A 26,770-nucleotide genomic window follows, 5' to 3' on the forward strand; every position below is an offset into this window, starting at 1 on the left:
TCTCAGCTCTAAAAACAAACACTGGCTCAGAGTGAATGGATGGAATATGATAAACCAAGCTAATGGCAAACAAAAGAAAGCAGGTGTTGCCATAATTATATGAGACAAAGTAGACTTCAAGATAAAAAAGGAAATGAGAGAAAAAAAGGGGCAATATATAATGATAAAAGGGACACTCCACCAAGAGGATATGACACTTATAAATATATATACACCAAAGTACATAAAGCAACTATTAACAGACCTAAAAGGAGAAATTAACAACAACACAATAATAGTAGAGGACCTCAACACCCCACTTACATTAATGGACAGATCATCCAGACAGAAAGTCAACAAGGAAATAGTGGAATTAAACAAAAAATTAGAGAAGATGGACTTAGATATATATAGAACACTCCATGCAAAAAAAGCAGAACACACATTCCTCTCAAAAGCACTTGGAACATTCTCAAAGACAGACAATGTTTTGGGAAACAAACCCAGTCTCAATAAATTTAAGACCAATGAAATCACATCAAGCACCTTTTCTGACCATAATGCTATGAAACTAGACATCAGCTACAAGAAAAAGCTGGGAAAGTGACAAATATGCGGAGACTAAACAATATGCTACTGAACAACCAATGGATCAATGAAGAAATTAAAGGAGAAATCAAAAAATAAAGGCGAATCAAATGAAAATGAAAATACAACATACCAACTCATATGGGATGCAGCAAAAGTAGTCCTAAGAGGGAAATCTATAGCAATACAGGCCCACTTTAACAAACAAGAAAAACCTCAAATAAGCAGTCTTAGACTACGCCTAACAGAACAAAAAAAAGAAGAACAAACAAAGCCCAAACTCAGCGGAAGGAGAGAAATAATAAAACTTAGAGCAGAAACAAATGAAATTGAAACCAAACAAAAAAAAACGGTAGAAAGGATCAACAAAACCAAGAGCTCGTTCTTTGAGAAGATAAACAAAACTGACAAACCCTTAGCCAGAATCACCAAGAAAAAAAGAGAGAAGGCTCAAATAAATAAAATTAGAAATGAAAGAGAAGAAATTACAATGGATACCACAGAAATACAAAAGATTATAAGAGAATACTATGAAAAACTATATGTCAACAAATTGGACAATCTAGAAGAAATGGATAAATTCTTAGATTCATACAACCTCCTAAAACTGAACCAAGAATAAACAGAGAATCTGAATAGACCAATCACAAGTAAAGAGATTGAAACAGTAATCAAAAACCTCCCAAAAAATAAAAGTCCAGGACCAGATGGCTTCTCTGGAGAATTCTACCAAACATTCAAAGAAGATTTAGTACCTATCCTTCTCAAACTACTCCAGAAAACTGAAGAAGACAGAACACTTCCTAACTCATTCTATGAGGCCAACATCACCCTGATCCCAATGCCAGACAAGGACAACACAACGAAGGAAATTTACAGGCCAATATCGCTGATGAACATAGATGCCAAAATGCTCAACAAAATATTGGCAAAATGAATACAGCAATACATTAAAAAGATCATACACCGTGATCAAGCGGGATTTATACCAGGGACGCAGGGATGGCTCAACATGTGCAAATCAATGAATGTGATACACCACATTAACAAAATGAGGAATAAAAACCACATGATCATCTCAATAGATGCAGAGAAAGCATCTAACAAGATCCAACATCCATATATGATAAAAACTCTCAATAAAATGGGTATAGAAGGAAAGTACCTCAACAAAATAAAGGCCATATATGACAAACCCACAGCCAACATCATACTCAATGGTGAAAAACTGAAAGCTATCCCTCTGAGAACAGGAACAAGACAAGGGTGCCCACTCTCACCACTCTTATTCAACATTATACTAGAGGTTTTGGCTAGAGCAACTGGGCAAGACAAAAAAATAAAAGGTATCCAAATTGGCAAGGAAGAATTGAAACTCTCGCTGTTTACAGACAACATGATTCTATATATAGAAAACCCTAAATAATCCATCGGAAAACTATTAGAAATAATCAACAACTACAGCAATGTTGCAGGGTACAGAATCAACTTATAAAAATCAGTTGCATTTCTATACTCTAATAACAAACTAAGAGAAAGAGAAGCCAAGAATACAATCCCATTTACAATCACAACAAAAAGAATAAAATATCTAGGAATAAATTTAACCAAGGAAGTGAAAGACTTATACAATGAAAACTAAAAGACATTACTGAAAGAAATCGATGATGACATTGTTGAAAGAAATTGATGATGACATAAAGAAATGGAAAGATATTTTGTGAACAATGATTGGAAGAATAAACACAGTTAAAATGTCCATATTACCTGAAGCAATCTACAGATTCAACGCAATCCCAGTCAGAAATCTCAATGACATTCTTCACAGAAATAGAACAAAGAATCCTAAAATTCATATGGGGCAAAAAAAGACCCCGAAAAGTTAAAGCAATCCTGAAAAAAAAGAACAAAGCTGGAGGCATCACAATCCCTGACTTCAAAATATACTACAAAGCTATAGTAACCAAAACAGCATGGTACTGGTAAAAAAACAGACACAGAGATCAATGGAACAGAATGGAAAGCCCAGAAACAAACCCACACATCAACAGACAGCTAACCTTCGACAAAGGAGCCAAGAATGTACAATGGAGAAAGGAAAGTCTCTTCAAGAAATGGTGTTGGGAAAACTGGGCAGCCACATGCAAAAGAATGAAAGTAGATCATTACCTTTCGCCATTTAGAAAAATTAACTCGAAATGGATTAAAGACTTGAAGGTAAGAAGTGAAACTATAAAACTCCTAGAAGAAAATATACGCAGTACGCTCTTTGACATTGGTCTTAGAAGCATCTTTTCGAATACTATTTCTACTCAGGCAAGGGAGACAAAAGAAAAAATAAACAAATGGCACTACAACAGACTAAAGAGCTTCTGCAAGGCAAAGGAAACCAGGGACAAAATGAAAAGACAACCCACCAACTGGGAGAAAATATTTGCAAATCATATATCTCACAAGGGGTTAATCTCCAAAATATATAAAGAACTCATACAACTCAACAACAAAAATACAAACAACCTGATCAAAAAACAGGCAGAGGATATGAACAGACATTTTTCCAAAGAAGATATACAGACAGCCAACAGGCACATGAAAAGATGTTCAACATCACTAATAATAAGGGAAATGCAAATCAAAATTACAATGAGATATCACCTTACACCTATTAGAATGGCTATCATTACCCAGACAAAATATAACAAATGTTGGAGATGTATAGAAAAGGGAACCCTCATACGCTGCTGGTGGGAGTGCAAACTGGTACAGCCACTACGTAAAACAGTATGGAGATATCTCAAAAAATTAAAAATAGAAATACCATACGACTCAGCTATCCCACTACTGGGTATTTATCCAAAGAACTTGAAATTAACAATTCAAAGAGACTTATGCACCTCTACGTTCACTGCAGCATTACTCACAATAGCCAAGATGTGGAAGCAACCCAAGAGCCCATCGACTAACGAATGGATAAAGAAGATGTGGTGTATATACATACATACACACACACACACACACACACACACACACACACACACACACAATGGAATACTACTGAGCCATTAAAAAAGACAAAATCATCCCATTTGCAACAACATGGATGGACCTTGAGGGTATTATGTTAAGCGAAATAAGCCGGATAGAGAAAGACAAACACTGTTTGATTTCACTCATATGTGGAAGATAAACAAACACACAGACAAAGAGAACAGACTAGTGGTTACCAGAGGGGAAGGGGGTTGGGAGGTGGGCATAAGGGGTAGGGGGGCACATATATATGGTGACTGACAAATAATAATGTACAACTGAAATTTCACAATGTTATAAACTATTATGACCTCAATTAAAAAAAAGTTCTAATTCCTAACTCAAGGATTTACAACTGAATACTTACATTGTGGGTCAGGACAATTGGCCTCTGCTCATCTGCCTCACCCTACCTGGTGTCACCACAGCCTTAGCTCCAGCTTGGCTCCTCAGTAACTTCAGCTCTTTCTGAAAATACCTGACTTGTTCAGAGGAGTTACAGGGGCACTACATTCATCCTTGAAAGAGATCAGATACACAAGGTGCCAATATTCCAACTGAAAGCTTCTCCATGATGTACTCAGAAGAATTAAAAGAGCTCTGAAACTTGGAAAGCTTAGTTTACAGAAAAGCAAAGCAAAAGTACAGAATTCTTTGTTCTATAGCATCTACAGAACATACCCTGTTATTGTACTTCAAACACTGAGTCATGCTCAAATGTACCAGTAACATCCTTCAACTGAAGAATCCTCCGGTTTGAAATGTACTTGACTAGTATTTTATCGAGTTTTCACTGCTTATTTTTAGCACCCTGTGTTTCTAAGGGTTGGGGGAAAGGGGAGGCCTTGCCAGGATTAAAGTAATGTCCTTTAGTAACTTCCCTTTTGAACCCACAAAACACATTTAAAACAATCAAAGAATAATGCAAGACAGTATATATTCAATTTGACACTTGATCATAATCATATGTTCCAAATCAGTACTGGGTGAGTTTTTAAGACTGGGTTAAGGAGGGCTGTGGAGACAAAGTTGAAAAGTAAAAACATATAATCCTAGTTTTTTATTTTCACATATGGGGTGTTTAAGGGATACCACAATGTCTTGCTCTTTTCCTAAAGAACTCTAGTTGAATGTGATACTTCTTTTCAATAGTGAAATTAAGGCCCAGCAATGTTATTTATTCAAGGACACAACAAATCAGTAGCAAAAGAAAGCTATTTATTTCAGAGATGTAAACCATACTGATATAAAACTTAAATTCTAGATTTTGAAATGATAAATAGGAAACAGAGGAGAGGAGGTGGCCATGCTACACTGAAACTGATATAATGCATTAAGACCACTGAGACAAAGCTCAAAATTCTCCAGCTAATAGTCCAATTTTCTCTTTCAGTGAAACTTACTTTCTATAGTCATTTTGTTAAATCTCAGCTAACACAGAAATACTTTAGCCAACTGCCTTCAAACATACATACTAAGGGGTTCCTTTGTTTTCTTACACTCTCAGTACCAGACAATACTCTGTAAATGATACTTGTCAATTTCAGTAGTACATAAGAATCCTCCAAATACTGCCCAATAATGTTCCCTCTAGGCTCTACTGTGTGCAACCAATTAGAAAGGCCTCCTCCTTTCTATGAGGCATGTTAAGATCTCAAACGTGTTGAGGCTGTTCCTACTAACAAGAATTGCAATTCACGGGCCAGCAATGGGGGACAAAGTCCAACAGGGTAATGTAAGCTTTCTACTAGGTAATACTTGAACTAAAGGAAACATCAGAAGAACCCAACTGCCTAAATGTAAAACTTAAGCAAACCAAACAATCAATAATAAAGAATACTGAGGAAAAACTCATGTAAAACTGATGATTATAAGAATCAAAGATTTTAACCCATTTATAAAATATAATATTTTAAAGGATCATTTTTTTTTTTTTACCCCATTCCCTTCCTTCTAACAAGCTGCATTTGGGTGCGTGCGTAGTCAGAGGGAATCCAGGTTCACTGTAATTTGCCATCTCTGAATCACACCGTATTTAAAAGAAGGAAATTCAAATGCCAACCTTATATATATAATACCAAATAGTAAAGGATCATCTTTTAAGATAATAATGATAAAGAGAATGTTTTTGTTTTATGACATAACTCAATATTTTATGTTAGATGACTTTAAAGACTTTATTTTCCATTTTGATCCTAAGGCAAACTAAATAGATTAACAACGTTAAGAAGTATGTTCCATTCAGTTCAACCAAACCTGAAATATCCTTTGTACTAGAAATTGTAATAGATGCTGAGGAGAATAAAAGGAAAAATAATGATGCACACTCGACACCAAAATAAGTATGATTCTGTTTTAAAGATTCAATTGGAATAATGTAGGAATGGGGAAAGGAGGAAGGAGACTAAACTCTCATCTTCCTTAGTACAGATTCAAGAGAACAATAAAATTCCTTAAAAAATAAATACAAAAAACACAAATAGTAGTAAAAACATGCTATTGATAAATTTAGAGGTAAAATGTCAGAAAAAGACAGCTAGAAAAGTTGCCTCAGGGGAGCAGCTCAAAGAAGAGAGATCAAAGTTAACTTGAGTTGCCAGGGGAGACAGAGTGGGGAGAAAAGAATGTGAACAAAACAGAGGAGTTTAGATTATGCTAGGATTGTGAAGGGCAACTCTGGCTGGACAAAGAAGCTTCCACTGGAGAACAGGGATGCCAAATAAAGCTTAGGTAACATCCTAAACACAAGTGACTCCATATGATGTTCTTATGGGGGAGAGTGCCTCCTCAAAAGTAGTATAACAGAAGTATATACAGGGCAGTGATTAAACACGGGAGGAACTCCAACTCAGAAGACCCAGACAGGCAGCAGACTGTAATAACAGACCAGATGTGAACTGAAAACAAGGAGGCTCCCAGTTACAGAAGTTAATCTTTCATCTTAGCACTCACAGCTCACCATATTCTTTAACCATGAATATTAAGCTATTATACTTCAATCTTATGCAACTATTAATAAAACCCTAAATGAAGTGATAAATAAATGGCAAGCAATAGGATATATTGGAGCATATGAGGAAGCCATTCGGTTTAAAACTAATTCAGCCTGAGCTTGTTTTTCCAAAAGGGCCTGGAGCCTTTGAACATGCATCGTATATCTGCTTTAAGCAATTAACATGTCCCAAAGACAAGAACAAATGCCCTTAAGATAAGGATGCAACTTCCCCCACATTGGCATTTCCTTAAGGATAAGCATTTCTAGGCTAGGATTTGATTGCTGCGCTCATCCTGTGACCACCCAACTCAAGACACCAGCCACGTCCATCGAGACAGCAGATCTGCTACCTGCTGTGTCCATCAACAGCTATGCTGACATGGCAATCTGACAGGGCAATCTCATGACTATTGTAAAAGGGACATTGCAATCATATGTGATACATGCTCTTTGACGGTATATAACTGCTCTGTACACTCCACTTCTTTGGTGCCCTTCCTTCCTTGGGGAAGCAAAGCCCTGGGCTATATGGTCCTCAAATTTGGCTCATAATAAACTCACCCCAATTTTGATTTATAGATTGATTATGGATTATTTTGCATAGACATGAAGTATATTATCACACTCTATTGAGAGGTTCTCAGATATAAATTTAATATTACCACCTCCACTAGCAGTGCAACCAACCACCATTAAAACAACTACCACATGTTAGGTTCTGTGCTAGCCACTTTATTCATGCTGTCTCATTCAATCCTAAACAATCTTAAAAACAATATCCAGTCTACAAAAAAAAGCAAATCTTGGCTCAGTAATTTTAAGTAGAGGACTCCATTTGGTCCTTTCTTTGGTTTGGTCACCTCCTGGACCTTCCTTCCTCTTACTCTCCTGTCTCATTGCTCATCCTATCTGATTCCCTAAAGGAAATTAGTACGAACTGTATAGGAACATTTTTATAATGTTTTAAGAGTGTCTCAGGACAGGGCTTTACACAAATGTCAACTCAGAAAAGAAATAATAAACACTTTTCATGCCTTTACATTTTAAAAGATATGTTTAATGTTTACAAATTTGGGGGATGAATCTTTAAACATTAACACCTTAAAACAGTATACAGTACAAAAGCCATTAATTAATAAATCAGGAAAAATTCACATCACTCAAGCATCGGAATTATTGAGAAAATAGGTATCATTTCTTTAATCAATTAAGTAAAATTAAAATACTAAAATGAAAGTCTCCTACCACAAAGTGAGTCAGCCCCAGATGCTAAGCAATCCCCTTTTAATAGACAAAAAATGTAAATCTAAGTGAAGCACAAATAACAGCAAGGTACAAGCAATGTCAAGTTTTATGTCCTAAAATACTCAATAGGTTCCACTTTGTGCAGTAACAAAGTAGCTCCTTCCAAACCAACACATCTCTCCCTCCAAAAAATAGCAACAATAAATTCCGAAGGTAATATTAAAATCTGCTACAATACTGAGTTACTAAACACAGGCACTCATGAGTTTCCCTTTTTTTGTTTTTGTTTGTTTGTTTGTTTGTTTCTTAAACAGCTTTCAGCATGAGGGCAGACTGAACCACTGGGGGTGGCTAAAACTGACAGAAACCCCACCTCCAATCTTAGTCACTGGAAGAACTAAAGGATTAAGTTCAAAAGACCACAACACCTAGGAAATGAGAAAGCAAACCCGGGAAAGAAGAAGAGTCAGAGATATAAACTCTGCCCAAATCTCTGGTTGAATTATGTGCATGGGTCAGACTCAGCCCAGCTAAGACTAAATCAGTGGTTCTCAACCAAGGGCAATTTGGCCTCCCAAGGGACATCTGGCAATATCTGAAGACATTTTGGGTTGTCACAACTGAAGGAGGAGGGTGCCACTGGCGTGGTGTAGTTAGAGGCCAGGAATGCTGCTAAGTATCCTGCAATGCACAGGGCAGTCCCCCACAACAGACAATTATCCAGCCCATAATGTCAGTAGTGCTGAGGTTGAGAAACCATAGGCTAAAAGCAGTAAAGAGATTTCAGCTGCTACCCATCACAGGTGAGCCAAGAGTTTGGAGTTTGAGTCCAACTAAAGTTAACTGTCTGCTTAAAAACACAAAAAACTAAATCAATATTGTTCAGAGAAATATAAGAGAATCCAGAGTCTTTATAATACATCATTTACAATGCCCAAAATATAAATCAAAATGATTTAGCAGATGAACAAACAGCAAAATCTAACCCATAACATGAGAACAGACAATCAATGGAGATAATCCAGATATTTTATTACCCCAGATTTTAAAGCTATTGTTGTAATCATCTTAAGGACATAAAAGAAAATGTGCTCATAATGAATAAGAAAAATAGAAAATCTCAGGTGAGAAATGGAAATGATAAAAAAGATCCAACAGAAACTGGAGAACTAAAAATTACCATACCAAAAATAAAATACACAATAGCCAATTATTTTTAATCTTAGTGCTTCTCTCAGAATCTGTCTTCTTTTATGCCCATGCTGTAATGATTTTCACTAAATCTTGACTATAATTATATTAAAAACTAAATGGAGATGAAAAGCATGATATCTTCTAAACAATCATTTGCTATTAGAAAACCAATGGTTCACTTAAAAGTATCATGATAATATTATACCTTTTAGGATTTATAATCTTGATAGTAGAGAAACATGGTAGACTCTAACAAGAAATTATAAATAATCTCAAGATTCTCATATTTTTGAGCCATTCTAGAGAACTAATTTATGCTTAGTGTGGCTGAAATTTTCCAATTTAAAATTAAGAAAATGTCCCCCTATCTCCTTCACAGATAGCCTACAGAGTCTTATTTTGTAAATAATGACACAAGTAAATAGATGTGTAAATGAAAAAAATAGTATTATAATAAAAATAGGAGCAGTCATTTCCCTTAGACATGTCTGTTTTTACCTTGCCATAAAAATTTCCCCCATACTACTGATATGCTATGAGAAATTATGAGTGGAAATGACCTTCCAGGCATATACATTTTTATGCTTTTTCTAAACTCTATGACACTTCAGCAAAGTACCTTGAATTAAGCTACATTTACAAGGCAGGAGATATATAAGTATTCAATTTAAAAAGCAGTTAATTTCCAGAGTAATAAATTTCATTAATCTATGAAAATGATCTACTCAATATACTGTGATATACGTCTATGGTGCTTAGACACAGTCCCTACAGTTTACATGATCAGAGAAACTTACTATGAATGACAACCTAAATGAGACCAGAGACATGACCAAATTGAACAGTAGTTCCTTCACACTACCAAAAGGTGAATTATTGGGGCTGGCCCCGTGGCTTAGCGGTTAAGTGCGCGCGCTCCGCTGCCAGCAGCCCGGGTTCGGATCCCGGGCGCGCACCGACGCACCGCTTCTCCGGCCATGCTGAGGCCGCGTCCCACATACAGCAACTAGAAGGATGTGCAGCTATGACATACAGCTATCTACTGGGGCTTTGGGGGAAAAAATGAATTAATAAAATTAAAAAAAAAAAGGTAAATTATTTGAACTTCCATTCATTTATGTCCTGACCCTTCAGCTGACTTTTTTCGCAGCAAGGGAAGCGGCCCTGAGCTGAGATATCTTAAGCAAAGGTAAAATAGGTGGCCAGCTATGTTATAAAACTAAAGATCACATCAAATTAACTCCCACTTGGTACCTAAAATTTCCTCTTCCCTCTTCCTAATCTGATTATGAACATCATTACTGAAGTTAACACAATCTCCTTCTCCAGACACGCTCTTTAAAACTTTCATAACCTTTGGAAGAGTAATGGCAAATCCCTTGGATTGGTGGATAAAGGAGTTAACTTTCTGCTTATAGCAAAACCGAACACAATGAAGACAATATGCTCCTGATAGTAGAGAAAGAAAGAAGGAAAAACACAAACATATACGTATACACATACACATACACTGCCCCCCCCACACACACACACACAAACACACAGAAAGAAAGAAGGAAAGAGATACACGGGGACATGCCTAGACTTTATAATTCTCCTAGAATCAGATAATCTGGAAGCTGAACGACAAGACAGCTAGAAATAATAAATGCTAAAACTAAAGTCTAGAGAGATTCACTAAGTTCCACCAGGTCAAATAGTTAATGGAAGATCATCTATATTTCTGCATGGAGGGTCTAGTGAACAAGGAGAGCTTTGTTTCCAGCTTAGTTTCAGTCCTCTAGCAGGAATAAAAAGGAAATTACAGCAATGATATTCACCAAACCTCTCTAGTATACTACAATACAAGGTATATCTCTTACTATAAAGTGTTTCAAATCCTTCTTGAAAGTAGACAGCATATATTTAAATATATTTTATTTTAAAATAAGAAAATCAATTACTGATATTGAGGATATAAGTTTTTATTGTATACTTTTTAGATCACTAATAGCAAAAATGAAAACTAAAAACTAATGGTCATCATTTCATTCTGGTTATTAAGGAAAAAGAAGAGAGAGAATAAAAAAAAGTAAAAGAGCTACCTGGAATGCACATAGTTGTTTAACTATCATCACCTCTGGTTGAACTGGTTCTTCAATTTCACATTCTCTCTTCTATGTATAATGTTTGGGAAAGTACAAAGCCTGGTATATGAAAGACACTTCTAAAAACCACAGAGAGTATCACTTAGTTTCACCACGGGCTGTTATTAAATATCTGTCTCCTCCCTTCCTAGATGCAAGTTTTCCACTTTGCAGCTACTTGTAACAAATATAGCAAGAATTCTACATTCAGTATCTTCATTACGACTCCCATTTGTAACTCACACTACTACAATCTGAAATTCACTCCACTGAAACTGCTCATGTTATGGTCACCAGGAATACATAACTGCCAAATCTAACAGTTCTTTTAGTATGCATTTTACATGGCCTCTATGGCACACACAATTGATTAATCTTGAAACTTTAAAAATCCATGGTTTTAGTGACACCAATCCTCCTGGTTCTCATTTCCCATTGACCGTTCTTAGTCTCCTTTATGCCCATCCTGTAAATGCTGATGATCCCCAGGACCCTAACCTCATCTCTCTTCTCACTTTTCACAGTTTTCAAATATATTCAAGTGACAAAATACATAATATCTTTTGATATATCTTCCATCAGCTAAGCTAGCAGAAAATGACTACATATTTTATAGATCTACCCCCCAAAAAGCTGTAAAACTATTATACATGATTAGATAAGTCCAAATTGTCCCATTAATATTCTTTTATGGATTTCCCATAGCCGGTCCTTGTTAACAGATACGTGGCAAAAGGCACCACATGCACAAAGTAAGTTTATGAGGAAAAGTGAAAAAATTATCATTGATGATCTTATTTTTCTGCACTAGGAAGAGACTCCCTTTACCTTCTTTCACACTAGAAGTATCTGTTTACAAGTCTGCTGACCCTCTCAACAAGAGATCCCCTTCCCTGCCTTTTCATCTTTGCATCTCTAGAAGGAAACACAGATGACTGGGCTAAAACAAGGAGAGTACAGGAGACAGGAGGATGGGGAGAAAAGTGAGAGAAGAAGAGAAAGGGGAGGGTGAGGAAAGAGAGAGAAGGGAAATTTTAAAGTGCCAGAAGTCTCCTACATCCAAATATTTCATCAGTTATACAAAATCCATTTTTTGCTATTAAAACCAAAAGGTATGGGCATTTCTTGAAAATGTATGTTAGGTAACATAAGAACATAAAAAAGAAATTAAAGAAATAATCCCAGGCTTAAGAGTAGAGAAAAAATCCAAATGAAACAACCGAAAAGCAGTCAAAATAATATACTTTTAATTGTGTGTATGTGTGTGCGCACATACCCATGCATGTGTACCTGCTGACAGCACACAAAAGTAACTAAAATATCTGAAAGTATGTGAGGCTATCTGTAGTATCATCCAAGAGCAGGGCAGGTTTGCCCATGAGGAAGAGATGGTTAATTAATTCAGAAAATGCGCTAGGAATTTGGTATTTGTGTTAACTCAGCTACTGTACACCTAATACCAGAAAAGATCAAAGGTCTGAACTTTTATTGGGGGCAATCAATTATTTTGCTAAAAATGGCATTCAAAGACTAAAGAGAATAGACTTCAAATTCTGGGGTAATCAAATGTGGGCTGAAACTAGACCAAATTAGAAAACAAATACTTTTCCAACAGAAAGAAACTCCATGACTGGAATAATTTCTAAATTATTTTAAAAGAATGTATTTTTCACTGGTTTGTTTTTAATCATATTATGGAAGCAAAGGCTTTTTTTTAAGTTCAACACACTTTAGAAACCAGAAATTTTGGATGTTTGATGTTAGCTGTCATAATTCTTTAGGACAAAGTCGAAGTTTTCTTCCCCATTTACTACATTCCCAAGGATATAAGTAACAAAAGATAAGTCACTATAGAGAAAAAATGATACAGATAAATTTCTTTTATCTTCCTGGACCTGTCTGGTCAAATTTATAAAAAATATATAAAAATATATATATAAATTTATATATACATAAAATATATCAAATTTATATATAAAATATAAAATACGTATATGTAAATATATTTAAATAAATATATATAATGTAAAAATATTATATAAAAAATAATTTTTCTAAAATTATCCTGAGCATCACCGCATATCAAACATTATGAACTTTTTTAGAGTTCATGAGCAAATGATTTCATTTTATTATCAATACAGAGAGAAATTATAGCTCAAGAAATTATATGTTATTAATGAAACATGTGAAATCTATTCATATATTCATTTGTCACCACTATTAGAATTATTTTAGTTACATAAAATATGCATTGTGTTAAATTGTATTTTCAATCTATTGAACAAAAGTATCTATATGTTAGTATTACTTTATACTTAGAATACTATTCTTTAAAGTATATTCCTTTTATTTGTATGTAATGGCATCAAATAGGAGCATTCCTAAAAATATTAATTTGTACCTACAATTTGTTTAGCAATGGACAGCAAATTTTCCTCTCCACTGGTCACTAAATTGATATGCACACAAAAAAAATTAAGATTAAGAAAATTTATTTTTGCCTTTTCTCAACAAAATCATAAACTAGCCATATAAATTATCTCATTTAATCTTCACAACAACCCTCTAAGATAGTAATTACCACTATCAACTCAATAACAGCAAAAAAGAAAAGTTCAAGCTCAGAAAAACTAAACAACTTGTCCAAAAGAAAGTAACTTGTAAAGAGAGGTATGGGATCTTCTAATTCTCATACCCTCCTCCACAGTGCCACTCTGTCCATCCAAAGTGACCTGACCACCAGGATCCTGTTTCAACAGCCCAAAAGAGGCTCTATTTTCCACTCAGAGAATAAAACTGGAAAAGTCATTACACCAAATAAAGTTTATTAGAGCAAATGCCAACTCTTTAAATACAATCTTTGATTTAAAATTTTTCTAATTGTTAATGTCTTCTAAAATATTTTTTCAAAATCATTAACATTTCTACACTACAAGAAAACAAAGTTTCACATTCACTCATGAGTATAAAGTCTAAAAATAATAAAAGAACTCAATTACATTCTTGGAAATCAACGGCCTCCTAGTTATACAAAATCAAATATCCAGATACATTAAATGTATTATTTCATCTGGTTTGCTAAAGTTAAGAAGACTTTTGGGATCTAAATGAAGTGTAAAGATACACAAACTCTATATAAAATAGATTGATAACTACCTTTGACTTTTAAACATTATTTTTTACTATTAAAATACCAATTGCTATTCCTTTAATTCCTATTTTATTTCTACAGTTCCTCTTCATCCCCCAATTCCTATCAAATCCATCACACAAACGCCTGTGCCTATTGATCAAAAGTTTGAGGACTGGCTCAGTGAATACATCAGTGACCAGCTGTGAGAATACACTCTAAGCACAGAGAGGCATACTAAGACTGGTAAAGATCACTGCTAAAGCAACTCCGTGTTTAACCATCCAGACTCATCAATATAAAAGCTAAAACTTCAGCCACTCAGAAAATCTAAGTCCTCTGTAAATTTAAGGAAAGTGTTAAGATTAAAAAAAAACAAAAAACAAATCCATGAAACATATGCGTTAGACCAAATAAATATAAATAAAAGAAAAAACTTCCTCTCCATCAGTCAAAGCATCTGTAAACAGAATTACACTTTTACACACCCACACAAACTGGTACCTTTCTAAAACCATTATTATCCCTTTCAGGCAAACGTTGATATACAGTCATGTGTCGCTTAATGACAGGGATACTGCACACCTAGGCTCTATGGTACTAATCTTATGGGACCACCATTGTATATGTAGTCCATCATTGACAGAAACATCGTTACGAGGCACATGACTATACATAAACCTATGTTCTATTTAAATTTTTTATAAATTTATTTTTTATAAATCATAAAGGTTTTTAAATATACTAAAAAGGGGAAAATATTTCAAGGAATTTCATAGTAATTTGGCAAAAAAAAGCCAGTCCCTAATTTATCTGATTTGAAAAAAGAAATCCCAATTTTCATAAATTAGGTTTGGTTAATGAGGAGATTCTACAACCACTTCTTCAAAGCTTTAAGACATACAGGTTGGAAAGAAGGCCGCTAATTAAATCTCTGGTAGGAACAAGTCACTTAAGAAAGTAAAGGTTCTGAGACAGGAGTTTCAGCTGAAATTCTGGCAAACTATCCAAAAGATCTAACCTTAAGCCTACCATACAAGGCTTCAAGAGCTCTTATCTGCATCCTGGAGCTGGGGTCCTTAGCTTAGAGCAAGTTCACGAATAGTAAACTAGGATTAAGATTGTGGACCCTGCTCTTCGGAAATGAAACAGTCACCATCAACTTATGATTCCAATTAAGTCTATGCTGTGTTCAGAGGTAAGGGAGGTAAACATTCAACTTTGAGGGTTTTGTTTTTTGATTCTGGTTTATTGATGTAAAACTCCATGCATATTTAATATCAAGGACTGCCTTTAAAGCCATGCATATAATAAATGATGGTTAAGAGTCTGGGATTGTTTAGAGAAGTAATTCACAGTCCTGGTTTGACAACTGTCAAGGATGCGTTTTAAGAGGCATCAATCAATTCAATGAAAATTGTCACCACGTGAATTCACTTTGTTTTAAGTTATGCCATATAACACTTAAGGAAGAAAGATAAAGAAGGATAATGAAAATAAGAAAACAGAATATTTCAATTCCAAATAGTGTGGTAATAAGGGGCTTGGACATGGTTACTGATAATCATCTTTCTAGTCCAATTTTTAATATTCCACAAAAATGTAATAATACAGTATTTAATAACATCATTAGAAAATAAATAAATAAGCTGTTTCTCTCATCTACCTCTTCCCCAAAGACAGTCGTGGTCAAGCAAAAGAAACCAAAAAACCAAGAGCGTTCCAAAGACTCACCCTTTGTTGACCGGCTTTTCATCCTTTTCATAGGGTCGGACAAACCATTTCCCAATCCTAACGAAGTTCTTATCCATTAGGCACCTATAATAATTACATCAAGAATTACTTTTATAGTTTCAATAACAAATTAGCAAGTCACTGAATCAATAATCACAGATGAGATACACCACTGAAAATAAAAAGATCACCATGCTTTCCTCCTATCTAAGTTGTGCCTCACTTCTGTTTCCATGCTGTTTTGTGCACACTGTGTTTCAATGTCAAATCACAGGGTAACCCTTCTGAAGACGTTAAGGGGTGATTGAACTCAATTCACATAACACCAAAAATGCACACTATTCAATTGAAGCAACAACAATATAGACAGCTATGACCAAGTTCACTTGTGTGCAAGCAAATGACAACTATACCATAATTGTGATCTGTCCACTTGTGAGATGCCATCATTTGTAAGCAGTATCCCTGATTTTAAAATATACAAATATGGGAGAAAATGTGCACACTGAAATTGATAAAATACAGTTATCTCTAACATTATTCAATGAGATGACACACACTTTGTAAGAAAACCTGTCAGAAAGCTGGATGTAACTCTACGCAAGGTTCTACTTACCAGTAAAAGAGCTGTATAGCAATTATTTATTCAATATTCAGGCAATTCTGCATGTGGCTTTTGCCTCTGTAATTTCCACACCATCAAGGAGGATGGAAACAATTCAAGCCTTCACCCAACTCATTACAGATTACACGGGTTAGTAAATGGCAATAGTTTCTGCTGGCCACAATGTAACTCCCCATGGGCAGAGCCAATTTGCAGCACTGCTACATCAAAGAGGCACTGGTGTCAACTGGTTTTATTTTGAAAATGAATTTCTACAACAAAATCTTCCTTGTTCATAATGAAGAAAATCATTTTCAAAGTAACTCAATCTGTTTCCTAAAATTATAAGTTAACTTGCTTTTTAGGCTTAAAGACTACGTAACTCCACTAAAGGTAGAATAGGAAATATGGAATACCCAAAAAGGTGAAAGTACCAAGAAGCAAACCTGAAAAAGCATCTCCACAGTTTATCCCCTACCTAAAACACTTAATTATACTTTTTAGCTAGACTACATATAAATAGATATTTCCATTGAAAAACTCTAGTGTTTGACATCAGATTCCTTCCTCCAATAATACTACCAATACCTAGTACTAGAGTCACTACTACCACCACCACATTTGATTACCAGGCACAGCATATCATTTAATTCTTGTAATAATTATATGAGACAGATGTTACATTGTCAATTTTTACACATGAAGAAGCTGAGGCACAAGTGAGAATGACACCTAGACGGGGTCACGCAGCTAACTGACAGCAGAGCTGGGATTAAGCCCAGGTATATCTGATCACAGAGCCAGGACACTGAACTATTACCATATACTGACTCTTATGCTGTCACATTTCCTCAATTCCTTCCTCTTTCTTAAAATCCTGATGCATCTTGTAATTGATGGGTCTATTTAACGTTTCTTTAATTCTGTAAACAATGCTATTAAATTGAAGGTATGTCTTAAAATTGATACTTCTTAGAATAAAAGCAATAGGGCATGTAATAGGTACAGAATTACATCAAACACTAAACACTGTCTTCTAATGACATATCCTCCCTTAATAAATACCTCCCTTAATAAATACCACTTTAAATATTTACTCTTTCATATATGTCCTGAGGGTCAGAATTCAAAAGAATCATTTATTCAATAACAGAGAAAACAAGAGGAATTTACAGTTTATGGACAGAAAAAATCCAAGGCTTTAGACAGTATAATATAAAAGATAACAGATAAAATATCTCTGACTAAAGAGGACAATGTGTAAAGTTTGTTTCAAAATCCTTGTCCTTCTATTAAGTAAAAACGACAAATTCTATTTGCTGACTTCATTCCAGAACAAACAAACAGGGGGCTGAGGGCTGGAGGACCAGCACTTAGCCAAGACCACTCAAGGACAAGGGCGAAAGGCAAAAAGCTAATGAAAATGCTATCTGCGAGTCTAACTCTCTGTGCTACTATCTCGTGGAGTTCCCACTGCAGATCATATTTCTTTGTCAGGCAATGTCAACAAAAGGTTATCACTAATACACAAAACAGTCATGGAAACTACTGATCCTTCAATCTGAAACCATCTGGATCCAAATGAGAGTCATAAATGACTTATGTGACTTTCAACTGCTAATCAGTTTCTATGTGATCAGTAATTTCCTACACATTCAAAGGAAAACATAAGAACACAGAATTGCATTGGATGAAGTCATGTTTTTACTCAGTTTTCTAAGTACTGGATTTGCAACTGACTTATCTCTGCATAAGGGAGCAGTCAGTCATGTCGTCAGCAGCAATACGGCAGAAAGTCAGCAAAATCACCAAGTACCTCAGAGGAGGCTGGGACCAAATTAGTCAAGTTGCTGAGTACTGTGCTCCCTTTCTCTGCCCTGCCCCCCAACCCAATAGAGAATAATTGCTCAGTTAGATGTAGAGATGAGTAAGTATGAGGGCGAAGTTTCTTTTTGCTCAAGAAGCAGGTAAAAAGAACTCAGCAACGATCACTATCAATTTCTACATTCTTCAATCACTTAAGTCTCAACTCTGGCTGGTCCAAAAAACAAACTTCACTCACTTTCGTTCTCTCTCTCTCTCTCCAAAAAACAAACTTCACTCACTCTCTTCCTTTCTCTCTCTCTCTCACTCTCCCCCCCCCCACCACACACACACACACACACACACAGAGATACAGATACACACAGATCCTCCAAGACTAGGCAGTACAGAAAGTATTTCCACCTCATGTCTTGTATTTTGTCATGGGAGGAAATGAGAGAGGAGTGGGTGTGTTTTGCTAAGGAAGACAGTTCTACCACACGGGACTATGCTGGCTCAATAGCAGACTATACTGAGGTACTAAGCCCTTGGTTCTCAATCATTTTTGGATCATGATTCTACGGTAAAAATAATCTAATGGAAGTTATTATAGACTCTTTCTCCTGAAAGACGCATGCAAGAGTAAAACATTGCATACAATTCCACAGGGTTGGTGAACTCTCTGAGGCAGATCCTAGATTAAGAACCTCCGTAATCAATACTACCATTAATCGCTACTAACCCTGCTTTGGCCTGGAACCCCTCTCTTGTCCCGCTCTATCCCTTCCTCCTCTCATTTAATTCTGTTCATCTTTCCCGTCCCAGATCAGCCTGCCCGGTACTCGAACATCTACAAACCAGCACTTTCACCACCAAGTTGTAATGACTGGTTTCTACGGCTTTTGTCTCCCAAGAAACTATGAGCCATGTGGGGCAGACAGGGCGTCTATCTTACACACCGACAATGCTGAACACATCTTTAGATGTCTGCTGTGCTATATGCTTTATACTCTGCTCTACATCAGAAGGCGCTCAATCTGAGAAATGAATGCTATACACCAAGGAGTGTTTTCCTATTCAACTATAATATTCTTAGTCTTCTTGTCTGTAACCACTATTCATGGACAGCACCATACTGTTCATTTTCTCGTGTGTATGTGTTTTCCCTAGTGAGACACTCAATGCTTGAGGAAAAAGATCTACATGTTTCATTTTTTTATAGCCCATCACCTCTTACTCCAGACTAAAATCATAGTAGATACTCAACATGTCGGGAATCACATAAATGCTAAAAATGTTCTGGAAGACCAGCACTTCTGCCCAGATGCTTTCAGTCTATGTGAAGAACAGAATTAAGCAAATCTTTTTAAGAGAGATAATTCTAAGATATAAAAACTAAAGAACATCAGAAATATAATTTCCCCTTTTATACTCTATTTTATTATTTTTGAGGGATGAATTTTATATTTAATTTGACAAATAAATAAACCTAGCAGACATACTCCGTGTGCCAAAAACTGCTTCAAATCAACGTCAGTTGATAGTGCTAAGAATATATTATCAGTTAACCCTGGTTGTCCACTCAGTAACCCCAATCATTATCATTGAGATTTTCAAAACTACCTTACTATTAAGGTATGATATAATTCTGTAAAGTAGTACAATATTATTTAGCACGATCACTAAGTGATTCCACATTTATAAAACATTCCTTAAGCAACAGTTCTAGGAAATAATTTCTCTTTAGAAATGATTCCCAGCCCCCTACCACCTCCCAGAAATCACTGTTTCAAGAAGAAAAGAAACAGCTGCTAAAAAATGAAAATGAAATCAGGTTTTGTGTGTGTGTACACATAATGTTTCTGTGTCATGTCATATGGCTCTAAATAATTAACTACAAGAGCAACTTGACTCCGAAGTTGGCAAGCCCCAATCTCTAATCCCAAAGCCACGGGCAGACCTGATGTATGATTACAAATGCAACACCAGGAGCCCACAGCCTAACTCAGCAAGCCATTTCCCAATAGGGAGTTGGTAGTTTTAGAAGGGAGCCACAACAGCCTCTGGCTCCTTCTGTGTCCCACAAATTATGTAAGTATGACAGTTTTCATAGATTAAAAAGTCCAAGGATAGTGTTCCTCTACCACACCCTTAACCAAACTGCACCTTAGTGTTATCAGCTACTTACAGAGCTGCTCAGATAGACTAAATTTTATATAACTTCATACCAGTACATCTTCACCAGCATCAAAGCCCTTACCTTACCACTCCAATATACATCAAACACATATGCAAAGAAGTCCCCTTCCTAGAAACTGCAGTGCTCCCAATTGCCAACCAAATAAAAGAAACCCACATAATTTAGGGGCTGAAAAAGTCTTTTTCAACTGATCCCTTCTATCTTCATTACTTTGGGTTTCTACTGTGCCCTAGGGGATGCTGTCTCCTCTGGTCAAGCAAACTCTATTATTTCCATCCTTTCCAAAATCTCTGTAAGGTTAGCTTTTTTGTAGGCCTAGCCTCACCTTAAATGTCTATTCGAACGCAATTCCAAAGAACCATATCTCTCCTCTAGTTTCAAACTTTTAGTGTCTAATCCCATTCTCCAGCCACAAAAAAAAAAATCTTAATTTTTTAAAAATTTAAAGTCTTAATCCTTTCCCTCTCCTAAAAATATTAAATGCATAGAGATATAAATTGATCAGTCTTAGGGTGAACATGTTTCTTTCTAGACATTTACAATTAGTTTTATGCTTTCATTCACTTGTGTCTATAAGGTTTGTAGTGTCTCTTCCTTTAAAGCATATGCTCCTTAGGTCTAAAGACTCATTTTCTTACTTCCCTTAGAGAACTGCACACTGTCACAATTCAATAAAATGAGAATTTACTGATTACTCATTTCCTGCTCCTACTATCACATCATACCCAGGGACTCTCACTGTTGCGATGTTACATCATCATTTCTTCAACTATGGCTGTACCTACCACCATGCTCTACTGGATGTATTTATTATTTTGAAATCTTTGAGGCACCACATTCAAGAACATTGCTCATTTACCCTCTGAGGATCACCTCTATTGGATCACAATACAGGACATTGAAAGCTAGTAATTTACAAATATGTTACAGTCATGCGCTGCATAACGACATTTCAGTCAACAATGGACTACATATGCGACAGTGGTCCCTTAAGATTAGTACCACGTAGCCTAGGTGTGTAGTAGGCTATACCATCTAGGTTTGTGTAAATACACTTTATGATGTTCGCACAACGACAAAATCATCTAACGACGCATTTCTCAGAATATAACCCTGTCATTAAGCGACGCATGGCAGTATGGTTATCATAATTATAATTCCAATTTTCTTCATGTTATTTTTACTGTACTTTTCCAAATGAGTATCTTCACTCTAAACACCAACTCTTGGCAAACGAAGAAGCTCTGGGCCAAAGGCAATTTCGCAGCCATGTTATAAACTACCGTGGGGTGAATATGCTGACGATCCATGAGGAAAGCAGCACCAGTGGACTACCCTGAAGAGCTGTTACGTTTTACAAATGTCAAGTACCCACAGATTAGTCTCCCTAAGTGAGCATGGACAGGGTAGAGCATAACAGCTTCCAAAGACCCATGTAATCTATTGTGTACAAATCAATGATTTGCATTTTAGAGAAAAAAAATACCTTTCCATCAAAATCAGCTTGTGTGTTTTATTTTAAAAACTTAAGAAAATTAAAGTATACTACCACACATAACACCAACTTGACAGCATTATGCCAGACATTTTAAGTACTTCTACAAAGGTACAAAAGCAAGATTTTCATAAGTCTCCTATGTGGTGCAAATCACTGAGGCAATCATAAAAAACTCTGGGTGATATGAACTGCACACACTTCCTGGCTTTTTTTTTTTTTAAGCTTTTCAACCCAATGTTTCACTTCATTTAGATAGAATTAGGTGACAACAACATGGTATATTATAAAAACTATACAAATTACAATAACATAAGAGTAATAGTCATTAAATCTGCAATACTAAAAATGCCAAATGAAGACACTCCTGAAAAAAGATTGCACGTTTTTGTTTTCCATAATCTATTCACAGTCAAAAGTACTTTTCCATTAGTGAGGAGCGTGAGACAACCTAAACTTAAAATACAAAGTGTAACCTTTGAGAAGTTCATTATAAATACATAACAAAATCCCACTAAATTGCAAAGACTGATAAGAACAATCTGAACCAGTGCACTATTAGAAAAAGAGAGAGAGAGAGAGAGAAATGGGGGACGGGGGAAGAGTCAAGTCAAATTAGCAGAGATTCTATATAAGCAAAAACCAAATTAATGGTATTTTATTATCCTGGGCATTTTGCCAAAAAGGGATAATCAATCATTAAGAAAATATGAAGCACACTTACTTTCTCAGAAGAGAAGAAAAATAAGCATGACTGCATGATCTGAAACTATAAAATATAGAACCTAAACACTCAGATACTGAAATTCTGACTAAGAAATCACAAGTGAATAAAATACCAAAAGAAGCCAATATGCTCAAAGTTTTTAAAAACATGTACAAAACATGTGTTTTAGAAACATTTCTGTGTTTTAGTAATATTACCAGCACCTGTCTGGAGGATAGATTATTACAAGGGAGAAGACCTCAATGAAGAGGTGTGGTAGACTGCACCCTTTTCCCAAATATGCACTATCCCTCCCTGCCCGACTGACATCAAGGTTGGCCATGTGACTGTGGTACCTCCCACTGATGGATAATACTTTCTCATCCATTTGACTTTAAGGTTGGTGGTAAACATCTTGGCCAACAAAATATGAGCAGAAATGGCATACACCACTTCTGAACAGAGGCTTCAATGGGCTATTACGTATTTTGCCTTTGCTCTTTGCTGTCTACCAGGAACTCAGCAAGTCTTTGAGGGGGCTACTCCACCAACATGATTCCTGCCTGGAGAGAAGAGGATATAGGGCAGTGCTGCAGTAAATGAATCACACTGGACTAGCAGCATGAGCAAGAAATAAACTTGAATTGTTCTAAGATAGTAAGATCTTTCAGGTCTTTTGTTAGTGCAGCATAACTAAGTCTAACCTGATTGATGAAAGAGGCCACTGCAATACTTCATGAAACACTTATGAAGTTTTAAAATAGGCCAGTAGCAATCAAAATGAAGAGAATAGGACTGACTAGAGGGATATCTGGAGGGCTGGAGGAAGGGGGGAGAGGGGTTCAATATTATATGATAAGAACCACAAAGAAGAAAAAAAATTAACTCAGGGGACCAAGATATTAAACAGGCTACCACAAGGAAGTAGGATTAGACGAATTATATACGACCCCCAAAGAACAGAATTAAGATAAAGAAATGAGGGGCTGGCCTGGTGGCATAGTGGTTAAGTTCATGCGCTCTGCTTCGGCGGCCCGGGATTTGCAGGTTTGGATCCTGGGCACAGACCTACACACCCCTCATCAAGCCATGCTGTGGGGGCATCCCACATACAAAACAGAGGAAGATTGGCACAGATGTTAGCTCAGGGCTAATCTTCCTCAGCAAAAAGAGGAAGACTGGCATCGGATGTTAGCTCAGGGCCAATCTTTCTCACTAAAAAAGAAAAAAAAAAAGAAATTTAAGTTACAAGGGGACAGATTTCTGCTCAGTATAAGGAAGACTTTCTTCCTAACAATGAGTACTGAAGATGAAAAGAACTCCTTTGGGAAGCTGTGCTCCCATAAACAGAAGTATTCAAGGAAAGGGACAGATGACCACATAAAAAGGATATTATAGAATGGGGTTTCAGAAGTAGCTGGGTAAATAGACTACCTGACTTTTAAGGTTGCGTCCAACTCTCAGAACAGTAATATCAATACTTCTATTAGCTGATATTAACAGCAGTCAACCATTTATTGAGCTCTTATAATGAGAAAAGTATTGTGCTGAGCAAAACAATCCTTCACCATTTTATAGGTAAAGAACAGGGGCTCAGCGAGCTTAAGTCACTCGCCCAAGTCATATAGTTATTTAATTGGCAGAGCTAAGTCCCAAACTATCTCCTATCTCTGAAGGCAGTGAAGAAATGGGCTTCTAGAAATATGTGCTCCTGTGAAGATATAAAATTAAAGCCAGATATGTTAGCTTCTGTCTGACACCTTGATGGAAAATGCTCTTAAGTGAGAAGCAGTGAGGTTTTTCCCTTAATGGACAGATGACATTGGCTAGATATACACAATATAGTGTATGCAAATATTGAAGAGTTATAGAAGAAATGAGTAAATGAAAGACAAAATATATGAAGTCACATTACCTCAGAATTTAAAATATTCTACACAGCATCAATTCAGTATTATCTCAGCACCAATCAATTGCAACAAAATATGAAATTAACTTATTCTGCATGAAGTTTACAATGTTACCTTAATTTCTGTAGTGAAATTATTTTTTTAATACACTAGTACAGTGACTCATCATTCGGTATACACTACTAGAGTATACCACCACCTTTTGGAAAGAGGATCAATTTATATGAATCCTGCTTAGCTGTAACTGAGAACTTCCCAAGGTAGTTAATGGAATTTTCTTTTAATTAAACAAATCCATATGCTTAAAAAAATAAAAAGTAGAAATAATAAATCACTTGTACAAGCTTTGTTAATATGCAAACTAATAAAAAAATGGTGCAGGAAGCAGAAACACCCTTCAAGTGGTACACTGCTTGATGATCTGTTTCAATAACCTCAATTCTGGCTTTCACGCTAGAGACTCAAAACACCCACACTGGGACGCCAAGTTCATCTCATCTGAGTAGAAATGGAAAGGCATAAAAGAAAATTGCCAGGAATAAGAGAGTAAACTGTATTTCAATAAATTTAGGTTATAAACACATAAATAAGTTACAGCAAGTGGTCTAAGCTATGGGAAGAACAGGGCAAGCGTGTACTACCAAACCAGTTTCTGGTGACAATGAATCAAGAAGTTAAAAGCAACCATTTAAAATGTTTCCCTGCCCCATGAGGAGGGTAATTTTCATTCACAGAACACACTTACTTAATGTTTGAACATTATTTCAAAGGACAAAAGTATTACAATTTTTAAAAAGAATCTCAACTCGTCCAATCTAACTGTAGAAAGGGAGCTAAACAGCTTGACTACTATTTTCTAAAAGAAACAATGTTTTGTTTGTTTCAAAATAAACTCTTACAGAAAGATTCAAATCAAAGTATGCAAAATAATAAATTTATGGGGAAAAGGAATTAATAACTACTGAACATTAACAATGTCAAGTACTATGCAGCACACGTCATATACATCATCTAACAAAAACTCAAGGGGCACAGTATCCTGCACATAATTTAAAGGGCGCTAAGGCTTAGTGAAGTTAGGGTACCCAGGCAAGCAAGAGACCCTGAAATCAAACCAAGGTCTAACCCAGAGTTCTTCAAAACTGTCCCACGCTTCATTCCATGACAGACTGCACACATCACAATTAACTTTCTTATAAAATAATAACTCAACTTGACCTGGGCTTCAGTTTTTATCACAAATTCTGAACTCATGAGCACAGAGTAAATGAATTATCTGCATTTCTCTTCTCTCCCAATTCTTCTGCTCTTCTAATTTTCTCCCAACAAAGAAATATTTTACTATTAAAACACAAAAGACTGAAAAGAATGCAATTCAACCACACATTAGTATTTTTCTGACAAGAATAAAATTTGATATAAAAAACTACACAGTAAGCTATAATATTTAAAAATATGTACTTTGTTCCATATACATTAAAAATTTTATGCAAAAAGGACTGTGTTTAAAGGTACATTACTATACAGATAAAAGAGCTTTAGTCTGGCATAGGATTATGGAAACAGTAAATTTTCCACATTTTCCTGAAATGGCTTTGTGTGTACTTTTATTTTGCAGTGGGAGAGAGAATTACCAAACATTTGGAATACCTAAGAGTACTCAGCTCTTAAAATCAATGCCTCTAAAAGTATACTGCCCTTAGTAACAGATGGCCTCTAGGTCTACTCCAAATCACAGAGGTAGGAACTAAAGTTCAGAATGAAAATAGATAAATTTGGTGGGAAAAGTCTTTTGGAGTGACTTAAATGATGACACTTCATCAACTGTAGCTTAAGAATCCCAAGCAGTGATATTACCCTAGATATTAGCTTGGATAAGAAACTTAATGGTACTAGAATGTCCTTTCAGCTTGGATCACCTACAAGTACTATATACAGACTCAGGAAGAGAAGTGAAAAAAGCTTTTCCCATACAAGCTCTTAATTAACCCATCCTTTCTCAACTATTTATCCCCTTAAAACACCATCCAG

The 26,770-nt window shown here is 35.8% G+C and overlaps 1 protein-coding gene across 3 annotated transcripts in view; it reads right to left on the bottom strand.

The window, feature by feature from the left end:
• Nucleotides 1–26,770, bottom strand: part of MED13L (mediator complex subunit 13L) — a 298,445-nt gene that overhangs the window by 120,619 nt on the left and 151,056 nt on the right. For all 3 annotated transcript variants that reach the window (XM_058531495.1, XM_058531496.1, XM_058531494.1), the window contains exon 4: nucleotides 16,022–16,105. In XM_058531495.1, coding sequence (XP_058387478.1) covers nucleotides 16,022–16,105 — 84 coding nt within the window. The remainder of the gene's footprint in view (nucleotides 1–16,021; nucleotides 16,106–26,770) is intronic.

This window comes from Diceros bicornis, chromosome 35, assembly GCF_020826845.1.
Source record: "Diceros bicornis minor isolate mBicDic1 chromosome 35, mDicBic1.mat.cur, whole genome shotgun sequence".
Taxonomy (NCBI): domain Eukaryota; kingdom Metazoa; phylum Chordata; class Mammalia; order Perissodactyla; family Rhinocerotidae; genus Diceros; species Diceros bicornis.